The sequence below is a fragment of the Peromyscus leucopus genome, chromosome 8b (assembly GCF_004664715.2).
Source record: "Peromyscus leucopus breed LL Stock chromosome 8b, UCI_PerLeu_2.1, whole genome shotgun sequence".
Lineage (NCBI taxonomy): Eukaryota > Metazoa > Chordata > Mammalia > Rodentia > Cricetidae > Peromyscus > Peromyscus leucopus.
This window is the reverse complement of record NC_051086.1, coordinates 102883813-102908529: the sequence shown is the minus strand read 5'-3', so window position 1 is coordinate 102908529 and position 24717 is coordinate 102883813. Positions and strand designations below refer to the sequence as shown.

Below are 24717 nucleotides of genomic sequence, written 5' to 3'. Positions count from 1 at the left end.
CTGGCTACAGTATAAAATACAGTCTGAAAATAGATGATAGATAGATAGATAGATAGATAGATAGATAGATAGATAGATAGATAGATAGATAGGTAGATAGACAAACAGATGATAAATAGTAAAAGCAAAAACCGTGATGTCTGGGCATGGCATGGCTCTCGCACTCTTGAATGCACAGCTGTTGTGACTGCTCACACATGACTGGGCCCTGCAGCTCTTAGTCATGGAACTGGGAAGGGATTTCATGGCCACACACCCTTCTCTGAGGATTTATACCCAGTTGCCTGGGGGACAGGGATATGTTCACTGTGAAGGTGCCCATGTGCCTATGAACAGCCCTACTGTGACTCATTTGGAGATACACACACACACACACACACACACACACACACACACACACACGAAAGGGATACTAAATGGGAAGAAGATGGAATTAGTCTAAGCAAAGGGGAACAGGCAAGGATTATGGGAACTGGATATGATGGAAATACACTGTGCACATGTATGCAAATGTCATAAGGAAACTCTTTATTATATATAATTAATATATGCTAACATTTTAAAAGGTCAGGCGAGTTGGGGCAGACCTGTAATCCTGGCATTCAGGAAGTGGAGTCAGGAGGGTCAGGAATTCAAGGTCAGGCTTATCATATATAGTAAGTTCAAGATCAGCCTGGCCTACATGAGACCCTTTTTTAAAAAAAGAAAAAAAAAAAGGTGGGGATAGGGGGAAGCATCAGATGGGCACCAGAGTAAATGCTGCCTTCTTCCCCAGGGCCAGGCCAGCTGTGGACTGAATGTACCCGGGCCACAGGACAGGAGAGCAGGCTGCCAGTTGCCCTTGAATAGGCCCAACACATTCCTTCCAGGTCCCTTTGGGAAAAGCACCGGCCCCACTCCTGGGCACCTGTAAGGCCTCTTCTCTGCACAACAGCCTCCACACTGTGGAGAAGGGAACTCACTTTTTGACCAGGGCCCTTGTCCACCTGCTCCATTTTGGCCCCATTCCAAGGCTGAGTGTGGCCACATGGTCTCCCAGCACCAGGCAGAGGCAGAAGGGCCAGCTGTTTGCCAAGCTGCCGATTCCAGCTTCCAAGCCAGCTGCTGGTAGGTGGAGAGGGGGGCTGGCTGCAGACCTCGCTGGCCAGCAATGAAAAGAAGAAGTGCCTACCCTTCACCATGGAGACACAGAGGGGCTGTTACCAGTGCCCAAACCAGTGGGTTGTCACAACAAGCATCACTGGGATCTCCAAAAGAGACACGCATGCACTGGTCTCCAGCGCCTGCCCATTCACAAATCCCTTTAGCAGATGTGTTTTAAGTTAAATCTGGAGATCTGGAGAGTGAGTCCTGGATTTAGGGGAGGCCCTGAATGCAGCCCTAAGTGTTCTTGAAAGGGAGACAAGCTGTGGGAAGCAGGTCACATAGAGTCAGGACAGGAAGACTGATAAGGTCCCTCCCTCCAGGCAAAGAATGCCTGCAAATACAGGTGGCAGGAAGTGCCCTCCCCCAGTCCTTGCTAGGAGCACCACATCGCTCACACCTGGATTTTGAACTCTGACCTCCAGAGCTCTGAGAAGACATTTGTCTGTTTCCAGCCACCTGGTTTCTGGGCCTTCGTGACACAGCCCAGGACTGTCATACAGTTTCCTGGGCTGCAGTCCAGGCCAGGGGGCTACCTATACTGCTAGTCCCAGGGCTTCCCACTCCAGTACAAAAGAATAATGTGCCGTCACTACATGTGAGTCTCCAGACCTGTCCACACACCAAACAGCCCTAGTGCTCAGCTCTAGGAAATCTAGGATACTCAGGAAATCCATGTCTCCTTGGTAGAACATGACGATTCGGGCCCTGGGTACAAAGCTGAGGACATAATTGGCCTTTAGTAGGCAGAAGGTGGGTGATAGATGGGAAGAGGGCAGGAGGAAGACTCCATCCAATGAGCAGACGAAGAGGCCGGCTTGCTGTGGATTGCCATGGCAAGTTTAATGTTTTCTGGAAAGAGCAGGGCAGAGCACAGCTGGCAGGCGGCCTCTGCTGCAGGCACACCCCTGGAGACTGGCTTGGAGGGTCTGATCAGCAGAAGCCCCTTCAGAGGTGGTATACGCAAACACTGAGTCCCAACACTCAGACACCAGAAGAAGAGTGGGATCCTAGCCAAGGGCCAGCAAGCAGCAGCGAGCAAGCCTGGTTGGCACAAAGCAGATACAGGCCCTGGCATCAACCCGGGTGAGATGCGGAGAGGCCACAGGTTCTCTGAGATCTGAGAATCAGCCCTGAAGCTGTCCCTGAGTCCGAGCCTGGTGGTGGGATACAAATCTCATGTTTCCTCCTCTAGCACTTCAGGATTGACCAGGAAATGGGAAGGGTATACTTTCCAGCCTTTACAAGCTCCCCCAGCTCTGGGACCCAAAGGAAATCCCTTTCCCATTGCCATAGGCTGGCTAGGGCTGTGTCAGGCTAGGGTCCTGTCAGACCCATCAGCTCCTGTGGGTTAACACTTCAATCTCCCAGACAGGACACTGAACCAGGGAGAAGATGGAACACAGGCTGGTGAGGGGCAGCTTGTTAGAATCCCAAATCAAAGGCCTGGTGCCTTTTATGACTGATCCATCTGGGAGGAGGAACTGGGAACTGATCCCACACCAGGCAGGGGGAGAACTCACCTGGGGTTCCAGAGCAGCCCAGGGAAGTGGAGGAAAGCAGAGAGGTGCAGGGATAAATTAGGAGCTTTATTTCTTATAGAGAAACCTGCAGGTTCAGGAGTCCCTGAGGTCCCCAGCCACTGTCAGGAGCTGTGAGCTGGAGCGAGCTGGGTGCTGCTCCCAGCCCAACCCACAGAGGGCCTGCTGCCCCTCTTGGGAGCTGACATTTGCTGCCTTCCTCCCCGAACCCTTTCACTGTTGTGGCTCAGAAAGACTGGCAGGCCCCTGGGCAAGGCTGTAGCAAGTCAACAGAGCTCGGAGGTCAGTCCTGCTGTCCCCAAGAAAGCTCACACGTGGCTTAATAGAGTGAAGTCAGGTGCGGTTTCCAAACCCACAAACTGCGGCTCCTCCGTTGTCACCTATGCTTTCCCAAGGATCCATTCCTGTGCAGGGTCTCTGGCCCACTTTCCCCAGTACAGCGCTTGCTCGCTCTCGCTCTCTCCCCCTTCCTCCCTCCCTCTCTCTCTCTAAGAGCCAGCTGGCTGAAAGGCCAAACCAAACACCACTTTCCTGTCTCTCCGCTTTACTTTGTTCCTCTGAAACTCATGGCGTTTGCTTACTTACATCCAGGAATGGGAGCACACAGGGGCTGTGCTCTGGAACGCCCTGTGGCCGCAGGACAGCCCACCACAGGGTCGTCTAAGGCTGTGTACACAGAAGGAGCTGGAGGTCCCCCAAAGTCCTCATAGGCACCCCACCCGATGATTTCATCTGCCAGCAGCTCTCCATCGAGAGCGGCAGCCAGACCTAGGACCACACAGCCCTTTGGACTTCCCAGTGGCCACGGGCATCTTGTCAAAAACCAAAACTAAGGACGCCAAGGCCAAAGAAGCCAGGACTGAGGGGAGAGACGCTGGGGTCAGCCTGGGGCAGGACTCCAGTGTCCGTGGAATGCAGGAATGGGCAGGGGCGACAGGCAAGGAGGTCATCAGTCTGTGAGAGCACCATGGGGAGTGGCAGCTAGGGCTCAGAGGCTGGCTTGACCAGGTAGCCACTGAAGGTGATGTAGGTGTCGAACTCATCACTGAAAATGGCGTTCTCACGCTCGCCCTTGAAGAGGCGCACCCAGACCTCATCCTGCTCACGCAGCTCCAGCATCAGGCTCTGACTCTGCATAATGCTTCGGTCGCTCACCTGTGCATACAGGATCACCACCTCCTCCTCGTTCTTCATGATGTGCAGATACGTCTCCTTCTGGTTCCAAGTGTGCACATTGAGGCTGAAGAAGTAGATGCCCGGCACATAGCAGTAGAACTTGCCAGTGAACATGTTGAAGTGTTCATAGAGGTTCACAAACTGCGTGTCAAAGACCACAGGCTGGAAGTAGTCATTACTGTGCAAAGCCTTTTTTCGGCCCACAGAGAAGGCTGCGTAATGGCTCTTGCAGCGGTCTCCAGGAGCCCCCATGGACCCCTTCTGCCCTTTGGGGCCAATATGGCCCCTGGCACCTGTAGAGCCTGTTTTACCGTATTTCCCCTGGAGGCCTCGATCCCCTCGGTCACCTTTCTCACCTAAGAGAGAATAAGAAGAGATAGGTCCCAAAGGAGGTCAGCCTGCAGCTGGCTTCCAGGCAGTCATGTGACTCCACATCCCAGCCCTGACCTGGGCAAGGGGACATTTTGGTTCTCATATCATTAGAGCTACCATTTTCTCTGTCAAGGGTTGGTCTATTTTCATCCAGAAGGCAAGCTTTTTCACTCTCTTTCTGGAAAGTCCTGGCAAAGATAAAGGAACATATGGGTTTGTCCACTAGCAACAGGCTCTGGGGCCAGGCCTGGGCTCACTCTGAGTAAATGGACTGCAGATGTCAGGACTCAGAGCAAGATCCAGGTTGCAAGCATTCCCTGGGGTTGAGTGAAGTTATCTAGCGGGAGGGCACAGCATTTCAGAGAACTGGATTGACGTGGCGTCAAAACAAAGAGGTCTGCAAGTCCCATGCAAACAGGGAGGGGGAAGAACCCCTGAAGCCCCTATTTATGGATAAGCATGTGTGGTGTTTGTGTACACGTGTGATGTGTGTGTGCACACACTACAGGCACTTGGCGAGGCCAGAAGACGGTGTTGGGGGTACTCTTTCCACCTTGCCTTTTTTATTTATTTTAGTATTTTTATGTGCATTGGTGTTTTTCCATGGATGTCAGATCCCCTGGAACTGGAGTTACAGACAGTTGAGAGCTGCCATGTGGATGCTGGGAATCGAACCCGGGTCCTCTGGAAGAGCAGCCAGTGCTCTTACTCACTGAGCCGTCTCTCCAGCCCCACTCCATCTTACCTTTTGATGTAAGGTTCCTCACTGAATCACAGTGCTTCAGAAAGCCTGGATTCTAGAATCTTCCTGACTCTGCCCTTCCCGAGCCTCCTGGTTACAGGCACATGTGGCTACCCCTGGTTTTTACGTGGGTGCTGGGGATTTGAACTTGGGTCATCTTGCTTTCTTAGCGAGTGTTCTTAACCACTGAGCCATCTCCCTAGAATCCTCTAGGGCTCCTCCTCTTCTGCTCATGGAGAAGGGTCACAGCTCAAAACTCAAAATTTCTTCCTTCCCTCCAGATGGCAGCCCACCTCCACTCTATCTGAGACCCCTGGTCCTGCAAGCCCCACCCAGCGGCATCTCCCTCTCCATCGACATAAAGCAGCCCCCAGGAAGTGCCCCCCCCATACCATCCAGCTCTGCAGCCTTCTCACCTTTCAGGATGGTGATGTTGATTTGGGGTGGGGGGATTGTCTGGTATACAGGCGTGCCAGGGTCACAGCATCTGTAGCACCCAGAAGTGGGGTCCTGGCCCTGGCTGGGGCTATACTTCTCACGTGTGTCTTCATCCCTGAGGGAATAAACCATCACAAATTATAAACTCTAAGCTGGGCACTCTCTTCTGCTGCTATGGACCCAGGGCTTGGCTCCCCTGGGCCCTCCTTCTCTGGATATGCAATGCTCTGGTTAGCATAGACATGGAGAGAATTCTGAGATCCTGACTCAAACTGCAGATAACACACACACACACACACACACACACACACACACACACACACCACACACACACACTATTATAGTAGTAATATAATATATCCAAAACAAAGATAATGCAAATGACAATAACCTCAGGGCTTAGGTGGAGAAATCCTGTCTGCAGGACCAGGTTCTTTCAGTGGTAAAGAACTGCTCTGTGTATCTAGAGCACAACCTACCAGCAACTCATTTGTAAACAATTTCGCTTCATTCACTTCATCTTCCGGTGCCTCTGGGCTACCGCAGCCAGCGGACAGTAATGGCTGTACACTGCCATCACATGGCCACATGCAACATTGCATGTTGCTCTCCTCATGGAGGCTCCACTGGACACAGAAGGCTATAGATAAGTCCGTTCCTCTCTAACCCCGTCCATGTTTCATCCCCAGACAGTCTGGGACATGGATCCACACAAACTCTGAGTTCCACCACATGGAAACCCAGTTCCTGGAGAAAGACTCTCACCTACACCTCTCTCCTGAGCTTCAGACGTCTTTCGGGAAGTCTCCATCCCACCCTTTCAACAGGCCCCACAGACACCACGTGTCCAGAATTGAAAGCCTCGTAACAACTCTTTGCCTATGAAACCTGCTGCTTCCAATTTTTTTTTTCAGCACATGATAGTGGCCCATAATAGAGCCTTCTGCCTCCCTGACCTCCCCAATATCCAGCAAGTACTGGGGAGTCAAGCCTACCCACAGCAGGTCAGATCTGGGCCCTTATCTCTAATGCACCGTGTGGACAGCAGTCCTGGAGTTTGTCTTTCCATCATCAATTCACTCTCTGATGCTTCCCTCGAGCATTCCTTCTGGAACACCCTTAAGTGCAAACCTCTCCTGCAGGACTCCCTATTCCCTACAGAACGAAGCCCGGATGAGATTCTCCCTCCCACACACTACACTCAGCTACCTAAGACTTAACACTTTACATCCTCCATTCCCAGGCTCCAGCTCCCACCACCCCGAGTCACCCTCCCATCCTGTGGGACTCACCCCCCTCTGCCTACAGCATTCTGCCTTTTCCTCCCACACCCAGGAGAACCCCAGTACTGCACTGCGGATACAGCCTTACTTCGGAGTCTGTATTGTATTGTGTTTGCCTGTCTCCCTACGGCCTTGGAGTTTCTGGAAGCCGAAGTCTGTCCTCCAAGTGCATCTCCAGGACCCAGGAGATGGCCTGACTGACAGCAGCTACTTAATCAATGTTTGCCGAATGGAAACAAAGGAGAGGAAGAAGAACAAAGGAATGGGGTTTCTTGGCCCTCAAAACTGTCTGGAACCTTGAATATTAAATCGACCCAATGTGCAGGATAATGAAGAAGCCCGAAGCCAGCATGGAGCCTTGCACAGGCCTGTAGGACTTCATGCTTGGTGTCCCTACAAAATATCTTCCATAGCTTTGGGTCTGTATACACTGAGGGTCACAGACACAAAGGCAAGGGACATCCTGAAGTCCTTTATCAAGGGAAGCTGACGCATGGCCCGCAGGGTCCATCCTCACCAGCACGATCTTGCCTGGGAGTTGTTAGACAGACTTCCTGGTAGTCAGACAGACAGGGAGAGGGAGCGTGGCTCGGTAATAGAGCTGGTGAGTTTCCACAGCTGGCTTCCTCCTCAACCTCCAGCCTTCAGACAAAATTCCAACAGCTTAAAACAAAAACACTCTAGGCGTTGGTCTCCCACCAGCAGGCACCCTGCTGACCGACTGGCTGAACAGGTTCAAGGCTGCTCAGGACAGGTCAACAACAGTCGTGGGCTCATCAGCCATCCTGTCTTTCTTCAAACTGACCAACCCTAAATTAGGGGAGGAAAACTCTCTAGAGACTAAAAGCCCCAGCCCTGGAGAAGAGACTGGATGTCCCCTCTTTTTCCCTGTGTGCCTGCCCATGTTTCCTCCCCCCCAATAAACGCCGATCTTCAGCTGCTGCTGTCTGTGGTGTCTGAGATTTCTCTGCTGCTGCTTGTTACGCTTGAGATTTTTCCTGGTTTTTGTTTGTTTGTTTTTAAGGCTTTAACTGGCAGAGAAAACGATCCTGACCAAGACTGCCAGACTGTATTGCCATCTTATAAATGAGTAAGTGTTTGAGGCCACTTGTCCCAGCCTCCTGCTTGCATGCACTCCCAGTGCTCTGGTAAACATTCCCAGGAAACCTAACTAGAAGGCAGAGGTAACCCGAAGAGTAGTGCAGGTACCTTTTCATGATGGAGATGTGAGGTTCTTGCAGACTCGGCTGCCCTGGGGTTAGGATGAGGCTGGACCACCATCCTCAGATTCAGATAAGACGCCCAAGTCTCCAGACGGAGAAACTGCCTGTCTGACTTCCAGGACCAACCTCACTGAGGACCACTCCTCCGCTTCCTCTTTGCCCCTTTGCGACTCTGGGCAGCCACCCTGGAGTGCCCCACACCTCACACGCTTGCCCTGGTCAGCTCCAGAGCCCTGCCATCATGCCATCACAGCCCCTCACCTCTTCTCATGGTCCAGAGGAGAGGGCGGCCCCTCCTCTTCCCACTCCAGCTGTTCCTGCTGGCCGCGGGGCACAAGGCTCAGGACTGGACCCCAGGCAATGGCCAGCAGCAGGCAGCAGCCCAGCATGAATCCCTGTCCACAGGAGCCCATTTTCCTGCTAAAATACAAGAGAGGGCATGGGTTAGGAAGGGGCTCGACAGAGAAACAGCCCACAGTGAGAACCGTTTGCCCAGCCCCACATCACACACACACACACACACACACACACACACACACACACACCGCTCCATGGGAACTTCTGATTCACTGATCACAGAGTCACCTGCACCAGCCTCTCAGGAAGGGGACCCACCACCTGCTGGGCCCTGACAATAAGCAGAATAAGCCCAAATGAGTCCAGGGCTACTACTAGTCCCTCCCCAGAGGGGCGGTGGGCAGAAACTGGCTGCACTGTTTTCTACCACCAGGGGGCGCTGAGCGAGTGTCCATTTGTACATATTGTAGAGAAGGTCACTCATCCAACCCTCTCCATCTAACAGCTCCCATCCCCCCACCCCCACCCCCCACCCCCGCTGCTAAGCAAAAGCTTGGAAAGAACCTTCCTCTTCCAATAGGAGACTGTCCTTCAAGCCTGTCCTCAGTCCCAGATGCTTCCCCACCACTAGCCAAAGCAAGCGAGGGTGTGTGTGTGTACTGAGTTGAAGCACATGTTTAAATTCTCTACCCCATCCACCTGTCATCTCTCTAAGCAACTGGCCTGGGGCAAGCAGGACCAGGCTCTCTTCCCCTTCGGCTGCACACCTCAGTCTGTGGTCCAGCCCTTGGTCCCTCAAACCTAGGGCTCCTCTTACACTTCAGCTTCTGGTTCAGCTGACCAGGGCAGGGCCATATCCCACATATCCTGGTGCTGCCAAGGGTCTGCTGACAGATAGCAGCTTGCATGCCACCTTCAAGCCACACCCCCAAGCCCTGGCACCTGTCGGCAGGCCTACATTCCTGCTCCTTTGCATGGAGTGCCTTTGTCCTGTTTGGACTGATAAGCAGCGAAGGGACCCAGCAGTGGTACCAGGCACCCGGCTGCGATTCCATGCATCCTTCCAATTAATTCCTTGGGCCCGTGAGGTAAGGGTAGGTCTGAGAACATGTCCTCATTAATCACTTGTATCCCACCCAGGCCTCATGTGATCCCGGGGCTAATCTTTCCAGGAGACAATATTCATTCATTAGTATGCCGTTCATAAGTGAGAACGGAGCGGGGTGGAATGATCTTTTTCAGTCGCTAAAGTGCTCGCCTGGCAGGCACAAGGACCTGAGTTCCACCCCTAGAATCCACATACAAAATAAAAACAAATAAAAGCTGAGTATGGTGGCCTGTATTTACAACCCCAGTATCACGAAGTCGGAGATGGGCGAATGTCTGGGGCTCACTGGCCAGCCAGCCTCACCTACTTGGTTAGTCCCAAGCTAATGAGAGACCCTATCTCAAAAAACAAAGCAGCCAGGCAGCAGTGGTGGTGGTGGGGTGGTGGTGGTGGTGGTGGCACACACCTTTAATCCCAGCACTCTGGAGGCAGAGCAGGTGGATCTCTGTGAGTTCGAGGCCAGCCTGGGATACAGAGTGAGTTCCAGGACAGCCAGGATACACAGAGAAACCCTGTCTCATAAACAAACAAATAAACAAAATAAAGATAGATGGTACCTGAGGAACAACAGCTGAGTTTGTCCCTTAACCTCCACCAGAGCACACAGACACATGCACACACGTGCACACACATGTACACACACACACAGAGAACTGTTCCTCCACACATCTGAACATGCACAGCACACGTGCACACACATGTACACACACACAGAACTGTTCCTCCACACATCTGAGCATGCACAACACACGTGCACACACACACACACACACACACACACAGAACTGTTCCTCCACACATCTGAGCATGCACAGCACACATGCACACATGCACAGCACACACAGGGGAGGGAACTGCTGGCCTCCTCCTAGGTGCCTGGCTACCCTGGAGCAAAGACAAGCGAAACTCAGGTGACCCTGGCCCAGCTGGCCCTGTCAAGGCCCACTTCATGCTAAGCTCTGCTGCTGGTTCACGCCTCCCCAGCCCTGACCTGGGAAGACCCTCCTCTCCTCCTCCGCCGTGTTAGGTGTCAGGTTGTCTCCAGCCGTGGAGACTTTGGCTTGGCCCTGACTCTCCATCAGATATAGATGTCCCTGGCCCAGCCAAGTGTCCTGCAGCATCCTGGACTTCACCAGGACTCAACAAATATTTATTGAGCTAAGTTCTCTTGATCTGTTTATTTCTCTATTTCTGTATTTCCTGTTTTCCCCTGGTACCTTCGTAATTATTCTCCTCACACCTGTAAGTGTTACGCTTGCATCAGGCAACAGGAAGTTTTCCTTTCTTTAAACTTGGATCTATCTGGGTTTTTTTGTTTTTGTTTTTTTCATTTTTTTTTTTCCTCACTGTGTAACCCAGGTTGGCTTCAAACTCTCAATTCTCCTGCCTCAGGCTCCTAAGTGCTGTAGTGTAGGTATGCACCACCACACTAAGTTTAAACTTGATTTATCTATGACTCTGAATATATGAACGTGTGTGTGTGTGTGTGTGTGTGTGTGTGTGTGTGTGTGTGTGTGTGTGTGTGTAACAAAACCCATGCATGTTTGGGGGCCCTATGAATGGATGGAAGCTGACATAAAGCTGCCTTTGGCTCTCCTAACCCATGGGTTCCTGCTGACAGCTGAAGCTGGACAGTTCTCCTTTTCTCCTTAGAGGGGATCCTGTCCTGTATATTTAAGGGTGCTTTGTGGGGTCCCAGCCTCTACCCCAAAATGCTGTTGGCATCCTCCTCAGTTTGTAACCAACGACTCTAGACTCTGGGGCAAAATTACTCCCTTCCAGGAACCTGTGCCGTGGCCCCCGTTCAATGCTGGTATGTCTCTTTCCAGTCGAGAATGGGGATTTTAAACATGTTTGTCAGAAAAGGGTGCCCAGAGCTGGGTTAGGAATGTGACATGGGTAGGGTGTCAGGTAACAGCCCCCAAAGTAGTCAGAAGCTTCTGCTGATGGCAATGAGGTGGGCAGAGTGTTCCCCAACACCTGCATGCACATGCGCATGTGCAACCACACACACAAATACACACACACACACACACACACACACACACACACACACACACACAGCCTCCTTTGAAGATTAAAATCAAACCAAGGCTGAAATATTCCCCTCCTCGATGCCATCTCAACAACCATTTAAACAAACCCTATAGAGTCACATTAAGGTCGTTTTAGTCATTTTTTGGGCAAAATCAGTATTGCCCAACACCTAACCAAATTTGGTCCTGTCTCCATTCCCAGCACAGATGGCCTGTGGTGAGACCATCTGGGGATGTGCTCCACACAGAGGTAGCTCCACAGAAGGCTAGGACATCCTTCCTGATCATGAGGGTGACCCCACCACACAACCGGGACTCATATAGTCTGTCTGGGTTGTGTCGCAGTAAGAGTCCCCGAGGACAACCCCAGCATGACCCCAGGTCTTCAGCAGCCTCTCCCATCCCTGGGCCTTATCAACACTCTGCTTTTTTATTTCTCCCTCCAACTCCACAGAACCTGCAGAGCAGAGCCCAGCATCCTTCCTCAGCCCACCCCAGCGGCTTCCACCCAGCTTTCACCCCAGCAACGGGAATCCCCCTTTGCAGGAGAAGTAAAGCAACTTCGAGGAGGGCGAGGCGTGTGAGGGCGCTTCCTTGCTGGGACTTTTTATCCCTTCCCAGACCTCATGTGGTGGGTCCTTCATGGAACACAGTATTCACTTGCAAGCTCAATTTCCTTATGTCTTGTTGTTTCTGACCCCTCCCTGCCTGTGTGTGTGGACGGTGGCCTCCTGGAGTGGGAGGCTGCCTGGAGTGTGAGTGTGAGTGTGGGTTTGGCCTTGGTATCTCCCTCCCCATCACCCCCCAGCTCAGTGCCATTGACAAAAGCATTTTGTAAACACTGTTTTCTTCCTTAATCCTCATCGGGTAAGCAACTGTTCAGAGAGGCGAGAAGCCTGTAATCTCCTTGAATGGCCAGGAGCCTTGGAAGGAGTCTGGAGCGGCCCTCTCAGCTGGCAATTTAACACAGGCATGGCTTATGGCATGACATTGTGCAAGAGCCGGGGTGGGGGTGGGGAATGATTCAGCCATAAATTAAATGTGTTCCCGATCTCAACTGTGTAACAGCCCAGGGGAGAAACAGACAAATGCTCAAGACTGAATGGTGAGTGATGAGCCTGGAACATTCTAGACCTTTGCTCTCTGAGCAGTGGCCATTGTGGTATTGAAATCAATTGAAATAAGACACAAATCAAGCACTAAGCATGGGGGTGCCTACTTGTTATCCCAGGATGCACTAGGAAGAGGCAAAGAGAGCTCAGGACAGTCCCCGCCTCCCCGTCACAGGATTACTCCTGCCGGCCACCATGCCAGCATTTTTTACTCAGATTCTGAGGATCAAACTCTTGTCTTTGTGCTTTTAACGAAGGCACTTTGCCAACTGGGCTATTGTACCTGCCTGAAAAATCTCAGATCTGAAGCTAGTCTGGGCTACTTAATGAGACTATCTCAAAAGTGCTGGGGGTCTAGGTCAGCTGTAGAGCACTTGACTACCATGGACAAGAGACTAGATTCTATTCACAAAATAATAGTAAAATGAAATTCAAAGTTCTGCTCCCTGAGCAGGCTCGTCACGTCCCAAGCTCTGGACAATTGAGTGCATGGCAGTATTGCTGCCATATTGGAAAGCACCGTACAGAACGTGTCGGGCATGGCTGCAAGTTCCAAGGGGGCTTCTGTTCTAGATTACAGTGGGGCCGGCGGGGGAGGAAGCAGGAGCTATGAACTCACAGCAGGCCTGAAATCTGGGAACCATTTACACCCTTCCTCCCTTGCATCCGGCACATCTAATCCACCGCCAGCCCTCCTTCATAGCCTCGAAGGTCGCTCGTCCTTCCTGCCACCGGCCCTACCAGATGCTTTCCAGGGGCTCTGGCTGCCTCCCAGACAAGCATCTTTGTCCAGCTTTGCTGGGACCTGGACAGCACCCTAACGTTTTACACTCATTTCCCAGGAAGCTTGGCAAGGACAGGACCGGATCCCCCACACTTCCCTAATGGCTTCAGCTCTAGGACACATGCAGCGCCGCACTGGAAAGCTCTCTGAGCACAGCGCTGCTCCCCTCCACCATCACTGTTCTTCTCATGCCTAAGGCGTCCTCGCAGACCCTGGGAAGCCAGAGACTGCTCTGCCTTGACCCCTGGTAGAACTGATCTCCACCACTGAGGAGAGTAGAGCACCCATGTGAGAACAAGATTCAGCCAAGGAAGAGAAAACGCCACATTGAGATGATACTCAGGATTTCCTAACACGTGACATCAGCTCCTAGGTCTTTCCTTGCTCATTTATCCCTCAAACACCCAAACAGGATGAGCAAGAGGATGGCAGAGCTTCCAGTCAGTGGTCAGCCCAGTTCAAGGTTTGTTCCAGAAGCCCCTTCAGTGTGTGATTTCCTGCTGGGACTCAGCAGCCTATGCTGGTTGGAGGCTCTGCCTCTTCCCCCAACTGATTAAAGGGGGCAGCTAGGGAGCCTTGACTCCTGATGGGGGATGGGCTCACGTGTGTTCCAGGGCCTCGCTGCTCTTGGAATCACTGTAGTTCCCTTTCATACCTTTTCCTGTTTCTGTCTTGGAGAAGGAGGGCTTACTTTTTTAAGGTTTGGGGCTTTCCTCAGGGATGGAGAAGGTGGATTCCTGTAGGACAGCCAGCTTATGAGCACAGGACTCTTTGTCCCTGGATGCAAGTGAGGTCTTGTCTGGGTAAAAAGAAGAGAGGAAAGACCAGGAGTTCCCCCATCCTAAAGCAGCTCCTTCATCTGCACCCTAAGAAGACTCACCTGGAGCAGTCTGCCCAGGCCCTGCCATGTGGTTGCCAGGCCTCCAGCCTTAGCGGCACCTGACCAGCCCAGCCTGCAGGGCTCCGGCATCCTCGAGGAAACAAAGATCGCCTTGAGGAGAGCAACTGTCCTTAGGTCACCTCCCAGCAGGGGCCCTCCGGCTGGAAGCTCACCCTGCTTTGAGGACCGTCTGAGGGAAGAGAGGCCCAGGAGCTCGTGCCAGGGCCTCACTCTGCAGGTGGCCTGGCCCACTGCCCATTTCTTTGGCACCAGCACTGACATTGCCCTGAGGGCTGACCACTCCCAAGACCCAGGGAAGAAAGAACCTGGGGATTCTGTATCCCGGCTCTAGCATGCCCAGCCCTCTGTAGGCAGCACAAACTGGCCTTTGTCTGGTTCCCCCAAGCCTGGACATCCCCCAGCACTTCACAGGAACCGCCTGAGGATACTCTCCAAGAGGGAATGCTGCCCTCTACCTAGTGGCTCCTGGGTCAGCCTTGTGGTTTGCTCAGCATCTGCCCATCTTTCTTTCTTTCTTTCTTTCTTTCTTTCTTTCTTTCTTTCTTTCTTTCTTTCTTTCTTTCTTTCTTTCTTTCTTTCTTTCTTTCTTTCTTTCTCTCTTTCTTTCTCTCTTTCTTTCTTTCTTTTTTCTTTTTTGGTTTTTCAAAACAGGGTTTCTCTGTGTAGCCCTGCCTGTTCTGGAACTCTCTCTGTAGACCAGGCTGGTCTCGAACTCACAGAGATCCGCTTGCCTTTGCTAGGATTAAAGGCATGTGCCAGCACCATCTGGCCAGCATCTCTCAATCTTGCTACCACCTATTCCAGCCCAGGCTGCTCACACCACACTTTCCACCTGGAGGTACCAAGATCTCTGCAATGTGCTTGGTGCTTCAGTTATTTATTTTGTTGTTGTTTGTTATTGCTTTGAGAAAGGGCTCCTACTCTGTAGTCCACTTACTATGTAAACTCTGTCTCATGGTGATCCCCCTGTCTCAGCCTCCTGTGCGCTGGGTTACAGGTGTAAGAGAGCATGCCCAATCTAAGAGCTTTAAAACATCTGCCAGGTGGGGCTGGAGAGAGTAAGAGGACTTCCTGCTCTCTACACTGTCCCGTGACTTCAGTTCCACAGGACCTAGCGCTGTCTTCTGGCCTCCAGGGGCACACACACACAGGTAGCATACACTCACACAGAAACATGTACATACACATATATAAGAATAAACATAAATCCTTAAAACACCTACCAGTTTGTCTTTGGGGCTTACCTTTCCTTATAGAAGAAAGGAAGAAAGAAAGAAAGAAAGAAAGAAAGAAAGAAAGAAAGAAAGAAAGAAAGAAAGAAAGAAAGAAAGAGGGAGGGAGGGAGGGAGAGAGGAAGGAGGGAGGGAGGGAGGAAGGAAGGAAGGAAGGAAGGAAGGAAGGAAGGAAGGAAGGAAGGAAGGAAGGAAGAAGGAAAGAAGGCAGACTTGAACTTGTTATGTGGCCCAGGCTGGCCTTGAACTCGCCATCATCCTGCTTCAGCCTCCCTGGTGCTGAGCACCCATGTATCTACCCTTCTTGGTCTCCCCACAAGACAGTTGCTTTCCTCAGCTCTTAGCTCCTCTCGCTCCAAACCCATCCTGCCTGTCAGGCCTTCAACGGACACCACCCCAACCCATCCTCTCCCAGGAGGGGTGCTGAGCCCCACATCTGTGCCCTCCAACACACCAGCCACACGGGGCTGTTTCAGTTAGCAGAGATGAATCACAGTAAAACTTCAGGTCCCATGGCAGGCACATCCAAGCTTCCCACCAGACTAGTGGCCACCAGACTGGACAGCCAGGCTGGCCGGACTTTTCTTGAATATGCCTTGACCAGTGAGGCTCTGCATCTTTGTTCCCAAATCTCTGCTTGGTGACCCTGGTCTACCCTACCATGGGATCCCCAGTTAACTCTTCCCCTCCCTCTGTTCCCACAATCCTGACTTCTCCCCCTGGGGCTAGCAGCTGGGTTAGAGACAGCGCTGACCCCTGGGGCTGAGAGTGTGGGAGCTGCCAAGACTCACACTTTCCACATGCCTTCCACACCTAAGCTATGACACAAGCTCCCCAAGGTCTCTGCCCCTTGTGTCCTGCACCACGTCTTCCCCAGCTGGTCCAGGGTCTCCCTGCCACCAGTCTCCCAGAGGCAGCTTTAAAATCCAAATTGGAGCATCATTCTTGACTTAAGGGTATCTGCTGATAAGAAAGGAAGTGTTTAAATTCTGAGCATTAACATGGACCTCCACCTCCCCCGTCGCCCAGCTACCTAAAGCCATTCCAGGTCTTTAGATGGATGCCCTCTTACTGCTACCTCCCCGCAGCCATTCTTCAGACCAGCCTCCCCTAGCAGGCTTCCTGGTCCCTTACCCACTGCTGCCACCCCTCTCTCGCATCAGGAACAGAGCTGCTAGGTGATTGCTGGTGTCCCGATCCAGTCTCCAGGAACTATGAATTCCTAGAAGATGGAACTGTCTCATTCCTACACCCTTTGGCATCTGGTGTCACTTTAAAAACATTTATTTTTAGTATGGGTGTAAGTATACTGCCTGTGTAGGGGTGCATGGAAGCCGGAAGAGGGCACCAACCCCCTTGGGCTAGAGTTACGAGTGATCGTGGGCCACCCAATCTGAGAGCTTGGATCCTCCACAAGATCAGCCACCACTTAACCACTGAGCCATCCATCCACCCCTGCTCTGTGTCATTTCTACTGCGGTCAATTCAAAGCGCAAAACCACCCTGTATCTTCAGGTATTCAGATGAGGCAACGTCCATGAGGGAGAGCCATGTGCTGTTAAGTGTGACCTGAATTCTGAATCTAGTTGTAGTCTGGAGCTAGCCTTTCCCAAATGCCTCTCTGCTCTGCACCCAAAAAGCTGCCTGCTTCTAAGACACCCCAACTCCGCACCTCTGTAGCCAAGGTTACAAACCCCAGAGGCCACCAGGAAGACATTAGATGACAGTAATCAGTTGGGTGGGAAACCAAGACCAAGGCTGTTGACTAGAGGTAAACTCAGCCACAGGGAAGTCTGGGGGTTGCACTAACCAGAAAACCCTGGTTCTGTCTACAGGAGGAAGGAGAGGCAAGGGAGGGCAGGAGAGGGGAAGCAAGACTGGTAGGCAGCAGCCACAGTCAGTGCAAACAGGTGAGCATCTATTGACACAGACGTTTCTAGAATCATGAAGAGGGAAAGTGCAGGTTAAAAGTGTGGTGTCCCCAGACCCACATACCCAGCAACCCAGAAGCCCCCCATCCAGCAGCTCCCAACAGCCACCACGGGGGCTGGAAACAGGACTGTTGACACTTGCTTATTTGTGCTTCTCTGGGTTTTCTTTCTTTTTCCCCTGTAACAATCCCACCGTTTTCTTCACAGAAGTACGCATTATTTTCCGCTTAGAAAATGACAAAATAAGCCCCACCCTGAGGACTGAGAGAGCCTTTTGTTTATTCCAGGGAAGCTGACTATGCATAGGAAAGGGGACGGGTTGGACCGTGATGCATTTAGGCTCACGTGGAGCTGGGGGCTGAGCTTTGCATCATTTTATCCCTTTAGTGAATGCTTATGAATGCCTGCAGCATGCTGGGCAGTGGGCTGATGTTAGAAGCATCTGGAGCAAGAAGATGCTCACCTTCCCTTGGGCATCAGCAGTTCCCACACACTGGGCTTGGGGTTGGGGTGCCCACCTGATTAGCTTACTTAGTGACAGCTGGGACACACGCCAGCAGCCACCCTTGGGGTGACAGAACTGGCCATCATTTACTCAGCAGAGGATGCTGAGCACCTACAGCAGGCCAGCCACAGTACGGGCACCAGGACCCATCGCTGGCTTCTTTGGTTCAATGCTCAAAAATCTCTGCGGTGCCAGCAAGCTGACACCGAACACCTGACCCTAGAGTTTAACTCCTTGGATTTGGGCATAGAATGACCAAGAACAGCCCCCTCACACATTCAAATGGGAGGCACCTCATCCCGTGAATCATTTTTAGGATCTTGTTTTTAACAGAGTGGCGAGAGAACAGTATGTTAGTTAGCTCAGGAGGAGAAGCATGCGGGCAGGGTTACGGGGTTCCTTTCAGTGCCCCCCATGGAGGAGACAACCTGAGTCATCAGGCATGATTGAGGTCAGGATTGTGTGGTGTTTAAGGCTAACCGGAGGGTACATACTGAGTTCCAGGACAGCCTCACAAGCATGGCGAGACCCTGTCAATAATAACAACAATAACAGCAAGTGTGCACTCTGGATCACGAGGACCCTGAGGTCACATCCCAGCGGTCAGCCAGAAGAAACTGTGTGAAGAATCGTTACTGAGGGAAGAGCCGAACACCCTCTTCCCATCTCTTGATGTCAGGAGTCAGTTATGAATGGACACTACCAGGGATCCACTAGGTAGAAGCGTGAAGACTGAAAAACGAGACCACAAGGGTTGGGGTGGCTTGGGCTCTAACCTAGTCAGTCCCACAGCAGACCTCAGGGCTCCGGCAGCCTCCACCTGCACAGCAGGCCCCTTCCCCAGCAGCAGTGGCTGCTCAAGTGCCATCAGGAATTACAGACCCTACAGTCTCCTTCTCATAGATGGGTCTTCATGGGGCTCCAGGCCCAGGAAGGGAGAGACCAGCATGCCACAAGACTCAGGAGCCCATAGCACCCCAAACCTCCTGTCCCCCACCAGAGCTCAGCATCCTAGCAAAAATGAAGACATTCTACAGAGACATGTGTGCCCTCCCTTTGGCCATTTGTGTGACCCTGCAAAATTGGGGTCTCCTCAGGTATCTCTCACTTGGAGAAGGAAAGGCTGGAAGCCTGGTGCCAACAAGAAGAGGATCTTGTCCCCTAGGGAGAGGTTTCAGACCATCTGACAATTTGTCACACCATCTTACAGGGGCCAAGACAATAATGGGACAGTGATGGACAGGGCCACACCTTGACTGTGGTGCTTTGACTGGAACAGCTTAGCTCTGCACACTTCTTGCCCTCTAATTAAATCCAAATCTCACGTTGGGACCCAAAGACAGACTTGGAGGTCACCGGCTCTCTTTATTTGTTCTTCCTAATGAATAAACCTGTCTGTTTTCACTATTTGCTCCTTTGATTGGTCTGTTGAGGACAGAGCCTGAATCTTGCTTGTTAAGGCTTTCAGGGGCCCAGGCTCTGACCCTAACAACTTCGACAACAACCCTATCTATGAAGAGCCAGCCCCAGAAATGTAAGGGAGAAAACTGCAGACCCAGCCTAGCTTCTGGCCTACATCATCCTTAAGCCCACCCATGGCTGTCTTCTCCTTCCCGGGTACCCAGGGCAGCAGGCAGCTGGGAACCAGATGCCCCAGGGTACAGAGGAGCTGCAGCCCCCAGGATGTGAGGCTCCCCACCACATGTGGCCACAGCAGCCAGGAGCACTTCCGGCCCAGTCCTGGGCACTGGGAACTTGTCTCCTTGCCCGTCCTCCTTCCCAGATGGGTCTTCTCCCATCCTTGCAGCCTGGGCTTCAGCTCCCTGTCTGCCTCCTGTCTCCTGCTCAACTGTCTCATTTCAAGGGAAATTCCTACAGAGGCCAGGAGGATGGTGGGACACAGAGGCCAGCTAGTGCGTGGATTCCCAGTGGTGTATGGAGGTGCCCATGGAGGAGACTGTAGGTATGCAAAGGCCTCAGAAACAGTCTGAGAATGCTCAGTGGACAGTGGTGATGGGGTACCAAAACCCCTACTTGTAGCCAATGAGGGCAAGAAGGGTGGCTTGCAATGGGTACCGGCTGGTACATGAAGAGCTGCTGCTGACAGGGCACCAGCACAATACCATTGCCTCTTAAGCAGGGCTCTGAGACACAGCGCCCTTCCAGGCTCAGAGGCCTCACCCTGTGTACAGGCCTGTTCTCCCCAAGTCAAACAGGCCTGCAGGGAATCGGCATGTCCCTTCCTGCTTGGGGAGGAGGGAAAGAGGAGCCACTTCTGAAGGCCTCCAAGACTGCAGTCTCCCACCAGAGGTCCTGCCAGGGCAAGGACCCAGGGCAGGGAGGGCCCTGAGACAGAGCCAGAGCAGCATCAGCAGACACGTGTGGTTCTCAGGAAACTGCTCTCTGGAGAAGCCAGAATGTCTCTTGCACCTCATGAATGAGTCAGGGAGGTGGCAGGGTCCTGTCCAGACAGCCACTGTGGGCCACTTGACAGAAGTGGAAGGCGGATTTTCAGTGACTAAAACTGAAGAAAATAGCAGTCCTTTGGAGTCACGACCGGGCTCCAGTATCTCTGGGTCCTTCAAGGCCAGTGCCCAGGCTGTTCCCAAACAGCCCGTCCCTACAGGGAGAAGCAGCAGCCACTTCACCGGCTCCTTAACCCTGGAACCTCAGCCACTCCCAGCCCTAGGAACTGTGACCCACAAAAGGGCCTGACCTGTGGATAAGAAGCAAATGGGTGAGCGTGCCCTGAGGCAGGACCCATAGTTTCCACGAAATTCTTTTCATCTTTGTTTTGATGGGTGACGTTCAATGCCAGAATATTTGGTTTATGAGTCATGCTAATTACGGGGGGGGGGTCAGGGGGAGGCACCAGGAAGAATAACAGAAAGGAGTGTGTTCAGAAAAAATTAATGCTGTGCTAGTCGCTCTGAATAGGGAGGTTACAGCCAGGAATGAGCAGTGAACTGCCCTCACGCTCCAGGACAGGCCTGCTAGTGGGGCCTACCCCAGGCTTCCTGGGCTAGCCTGCTCTCCAGGAACTTAAGAACACCTCTTTTGACTTCACAGGGGATAAGAGATGGAGGGGGGAATGTGTATGTGGGAGTTTTTAGAAGTAAAAAGGGACAGTTGAAAAGCTCAGCGTCTCCTGCCTGAGCAGAGACTCCAAGTTGAGTCTTGGGTAGTGAAGACACCATTTAGCTGGGATGCTTCTTCCTGCGCTGGCTGCAGGCAGGGCCTTGGCCAGAGCTATGAGGCACAGGCGAGGGAGGCGACCTGGGCTTCCCTCTGCAGGTTCCCTCCTCTCCCGTGAGAAGGGGGCAGGCTCTCCCACACCCCACTCTGGTGCAGTCAGCGCACTAAAAAAAGCAGAGCCCAGGCAGTCTCTAAGGACGTCACTGACTCCCGGGGGATCCCAGGGACATTTCTTGGCTTTCTTTTTGTTGTTGTTTTTCTTTTCTTTTTGTTACTTTGAAACAGCACCTCACACTGTATAGCCTGGGCTGACCTCAGCTGGTTATCTGGCTCAGGACGGCCTCAGACTCACAGCAGCCTTCCTGCCTGCCTCACAGTCTTGAGCCAACATGCTCAGTGAAAATCACAGTTGGTATTTGGTTGTTTCCATTACTGGAGAAGCAACCCTGGGCCTTTCACGTGCTGGGCACTACCCGGAACTACTGAGCCACATCTCAAACCCAAAGCTGGAGAAGCATATTCCGTAGCCCCCATTCTGAGAAACAGGGAGGACAGGGCAGAAAGGAGCCAGAGAGGCAGCCCCTCCACTCCCCCTCCCCATAGAAAAGGGCAGGGCAGGGAGTAACAGAAGAGGGATGGGAGGGCTCCCCTGAGAAATCCAGCTCTCCAGGGCAGGGAGCAGCCTGGGTGGGCCAGAGATGACAGGTGGGGCTCCGGTTCACCAGGAAGGAGGATATCTACACCTGGGCATCTGAGGAGTAGGTGGACGTGGGCCGCGCAAAGGTATCCCGGGACATCTTAGAGACTGCAACCCTAGCTCTGGCCACTCTTAGCAAGATAGGCAGCTTTACTTCCCAGGAAGGTCCACAGAGAAGGGATATTTGTTTTTTCCTGCCCAGACTGGATGCCATCCAGAAACAGCTGTTAGAAGAGGGGGCCAAAGTCACACTTCCTGTTCAGTGTTGGGGTTCCGGCTGACCACTGACAGATGGTCTAGACCTGGATCCAGTGGGCCCAGGTGATCTGGCAGGGACAGTGTGGTGTCAGGTGGAAACAGAAATGCTGTTTCTCCTTCCACATCCTCTAAAAAGCACCCGGAAGAAAAGACACCCCACCAAACCGTGAGCGAAGGTGCAGTTGGTCCTGTTAGCATCCTATCGGCCAAAGAGCCCGCCTCCTGCACGCTCCAGGGAGCCCCGGCGGCGGCGGCTGCCTGGGAAGAGCCAATCTGAGCAGGGGGAGTTAGTGAGAACCCCAAACTCCTCTGCTCCGTCTGCCCCTTTGCCGTAGGCACCACCTCACATCTCACCACACGGAAGGTGTCTGTTCAACTCTGCTCTGGCACCCAGACGAAGCCACGAAGACAGAGCTCAGAGGCACCGAGTCCTTCCTGGTCTGTCCGACGGCCAAGCCACCTACCTCCGTCCAGCTGAGCCGGCGGTGCCAACCGAATCCTCCCGCCACTGGGGCTCTCGGGACGCTGACTCTTAAAGCATCTCTCGGGGGCTGAGTCTTTTCTAGGCCAGGTCAGAGGGGAAGCACAGATGCGTCAAAGCAGAGGGAGAGAGAAGAGAGAGCGAGCCCGAGGGAGAAAAGAAGTCCCTGGGGGTGGGGTGGGGGGGACTTAAGGGTGAGGAAGAGGGGGCGGTGCAAGCCACAGCGGTCCCAACACCTTTATCTCCTCAGCTGCCTCCAAGGTCTCTTTGGCCAGAAGCGGAAACGTGGTCTCTCTCAAAAGTAAAGGAAGAGAGGAAGAAAGCGGGACACATACAAAGAGCAAACCCCAGCCAGATGTGAGCTGCTGAGGAGCCTAGAACGCTCCTAGCGCTTTTTATCCAAACAGCAGCCGCAGAAGATTAACTGTGTGTGTGCCCGGCTGGCTGGCTGGCTGGTGCTCCCTCCTTCTGGACACCCTGGGGAGCTAGGGCAGGCTTGGAGGGGATGGGGATGAACACTTCTGTTTATCTAGAGGTCTTTCCAGATGTGGAGGTGGCCGGGAGCCCAGGACAAGGGTGCTCCACTCAGGATAGAGAACTGCAAAAAGGCTGAGAATCTGAAGTTAATTAGTGGTTAGGGAGTTGACTTAGGCATTTGGGCAACCCTGACTCCAAACAGTGGCCCATCTGAGACACTTTTCCAGCAAGACATCTACTTGCAATCCAGAGACTCATGGGTAGGTTTAGGGACATCCGTAATCCCTTTGCAAAAGAATGGCAGGTTTTGTGTTCATGCAAGTATGTACTGGAAGGGGGTGGCTCACTTGTTCAGAGTCTAGAGAACGCTGAGAGGCGAAGGTGAGCAGGCAGCCTCCAGAAGGCTCAGGTCCTCCCGTGGCATGCAGTGGAGAGCAGTGCTGAGCCAGATGCTTCTCAGCCTCTGCTAGGCAGCTCTGCTCTGGAAATTTCTTAATCTTACACACATGCCTTTGTGAGTCTCTTCCCGTGGGGATACTACCCCAGGCTTCTACAGAAAAGTCCCTCCTGTTCTCCATCCCCAAACACTGAGTCAGATGGCTTGCTCTGGAATCTTATCACAACCCATAAGAGAGAGGAGAAAATGCCCTAATGCTATCAGCCTCTGAGCGCGCTCTCTCTCTTTCTCTCTTTCTCCACTTCCCCCATCCCTCCCTCCCACCCTTCCCTTTCTCCCTCCTCTCTATAGGCAGGAGATATAAAATTAGGGATGCTAGTTTGGGATATCCCAAGCAAAATAAACAGGCTGCACTCTGCTATTCTCGGTTGTGTGTCAGCACGAAAAAGGGGCCAACAGAATCAAAGCGGGGAGGCAGGAGAGAACAAGCCCAGTACCCCCATCATCTTGCCCAAAAGCCAGGCTTACATCAGTAGAGGGCAGATCCCAGAAGGCCAGGGATGGATGGAAGGACAAGAGGGCAGATTCTGATGGCAAGGAGCAGCCTGTGAATTCCCACAGGCTTCTCCAGAAATTCTAAGTCCAAGTGCCAACCCCATGAGAAAGAGAGATGTTGCTGAGCCCTTTGGTACCCACAGGGCGGGGGAGGGGAGAGGGGGCGGTGCCACTTAAGGACGCATGTCGAGAATAAGTAGATGTGTTCCCACCAGAGATGTGACCTGCCTTGGCCTAGCAAGATACTTCCTGTTGCTTAGCACATATCTAAGGCGGAGTGAAACCGCATTCTTGGTTATCGATATAGGAAAACACAGGGATAAGATTCTCATTCCTGTGAGTGATGTGAAGCTTCCCACCCAGCACATGGACCCACTCTGTCCCCTGTCACTCTGTCCCCCACATCCTTTGCAGTAGAGATGCCAGGGAGAGCAGCCAGCAGAGGCAGAAAGACCACTTAACCCCTACTAGGCTGCTGCTGTGACAACAGAGAGCCTCCAAAGTCTTGTGACGGGTGGGTGTGGCAGTACAGCTTGCAGGGTCCTACCCAGAAGGCTCAGCTCCAGGAAGACCTGCTCACGGCAACATTCCTAAAGCTGGGCATGTGGCTCAGGAGAGGGAAAGATGTGGAGGCAGAGGAATTGCCCTCACCCCACACATCCAAGATGGCAACACTCTCTAATGAAATTCTGAGATGCCAACTGGAAGGCCCAAAACAGTAGAACATTCTAGAAATACACCAGATGACAGGCAGTCTGCACAACTGGCTTATTCCAACATGAGGTTTTGCATCCTGGCCCAGTGTCTTTTCCTCAACCCAGCCTGGGGAATGG

At 52.6% G+C, this 24717-nt stretch overlaps 1 protein-coding gene across 3 annotated transcripts; it reads right to left on the bottom strand.

Annotated features, from left to right (window-relative positions):
* Positions 1 to 505: 505 nt before the first annotated feature.
* On the bottom strand, positions 506 to 23372 carry C1qtnf1 (C1q and TNF related 1). Of its 3 annotated transcripts, XM_028892579.2 has the most exons (5): positions 22692 to 22852; positions 22439 to 22536; positions 8180 to 8338; positions 5391 to 5527; positions 506 to 4216 (listed from the first exon to the last, which is right to left on the bottom strand). In XM_028892579.2, the coding sequence occupies exons 3-5, from the start codon at positions 8329 to 8331 to the stop codon at positions 3666 to 3668; spliced, it is 840 nt and encodes a 279-aa protein (XP_028748412.1). In that variant the 5' UTR covers positions 8332 to 8338; positions 22439 to 22536; positions 22692 to 22852; the 3' UTR covers positions 506 to 3665. The 3 variants fall into 3 exon arrangements, with proteins under 3 accessions (XP_028748412.1, XP_037056714.1, XP_037056713.1); XM_037200819.1 differs by lacking the exons at positions 22439 to 22536; positions 22692 to 22852 and adding an exon at positions 23280 to 23372; XM_037200818.1 differs by lacking the exon at positions 22692 to 22852 and having other exon boundaries at positions 22439 to 22665.
* Between the last annotated feature and the right edge of the window lie 1345 nt (positions 23373 to 24717).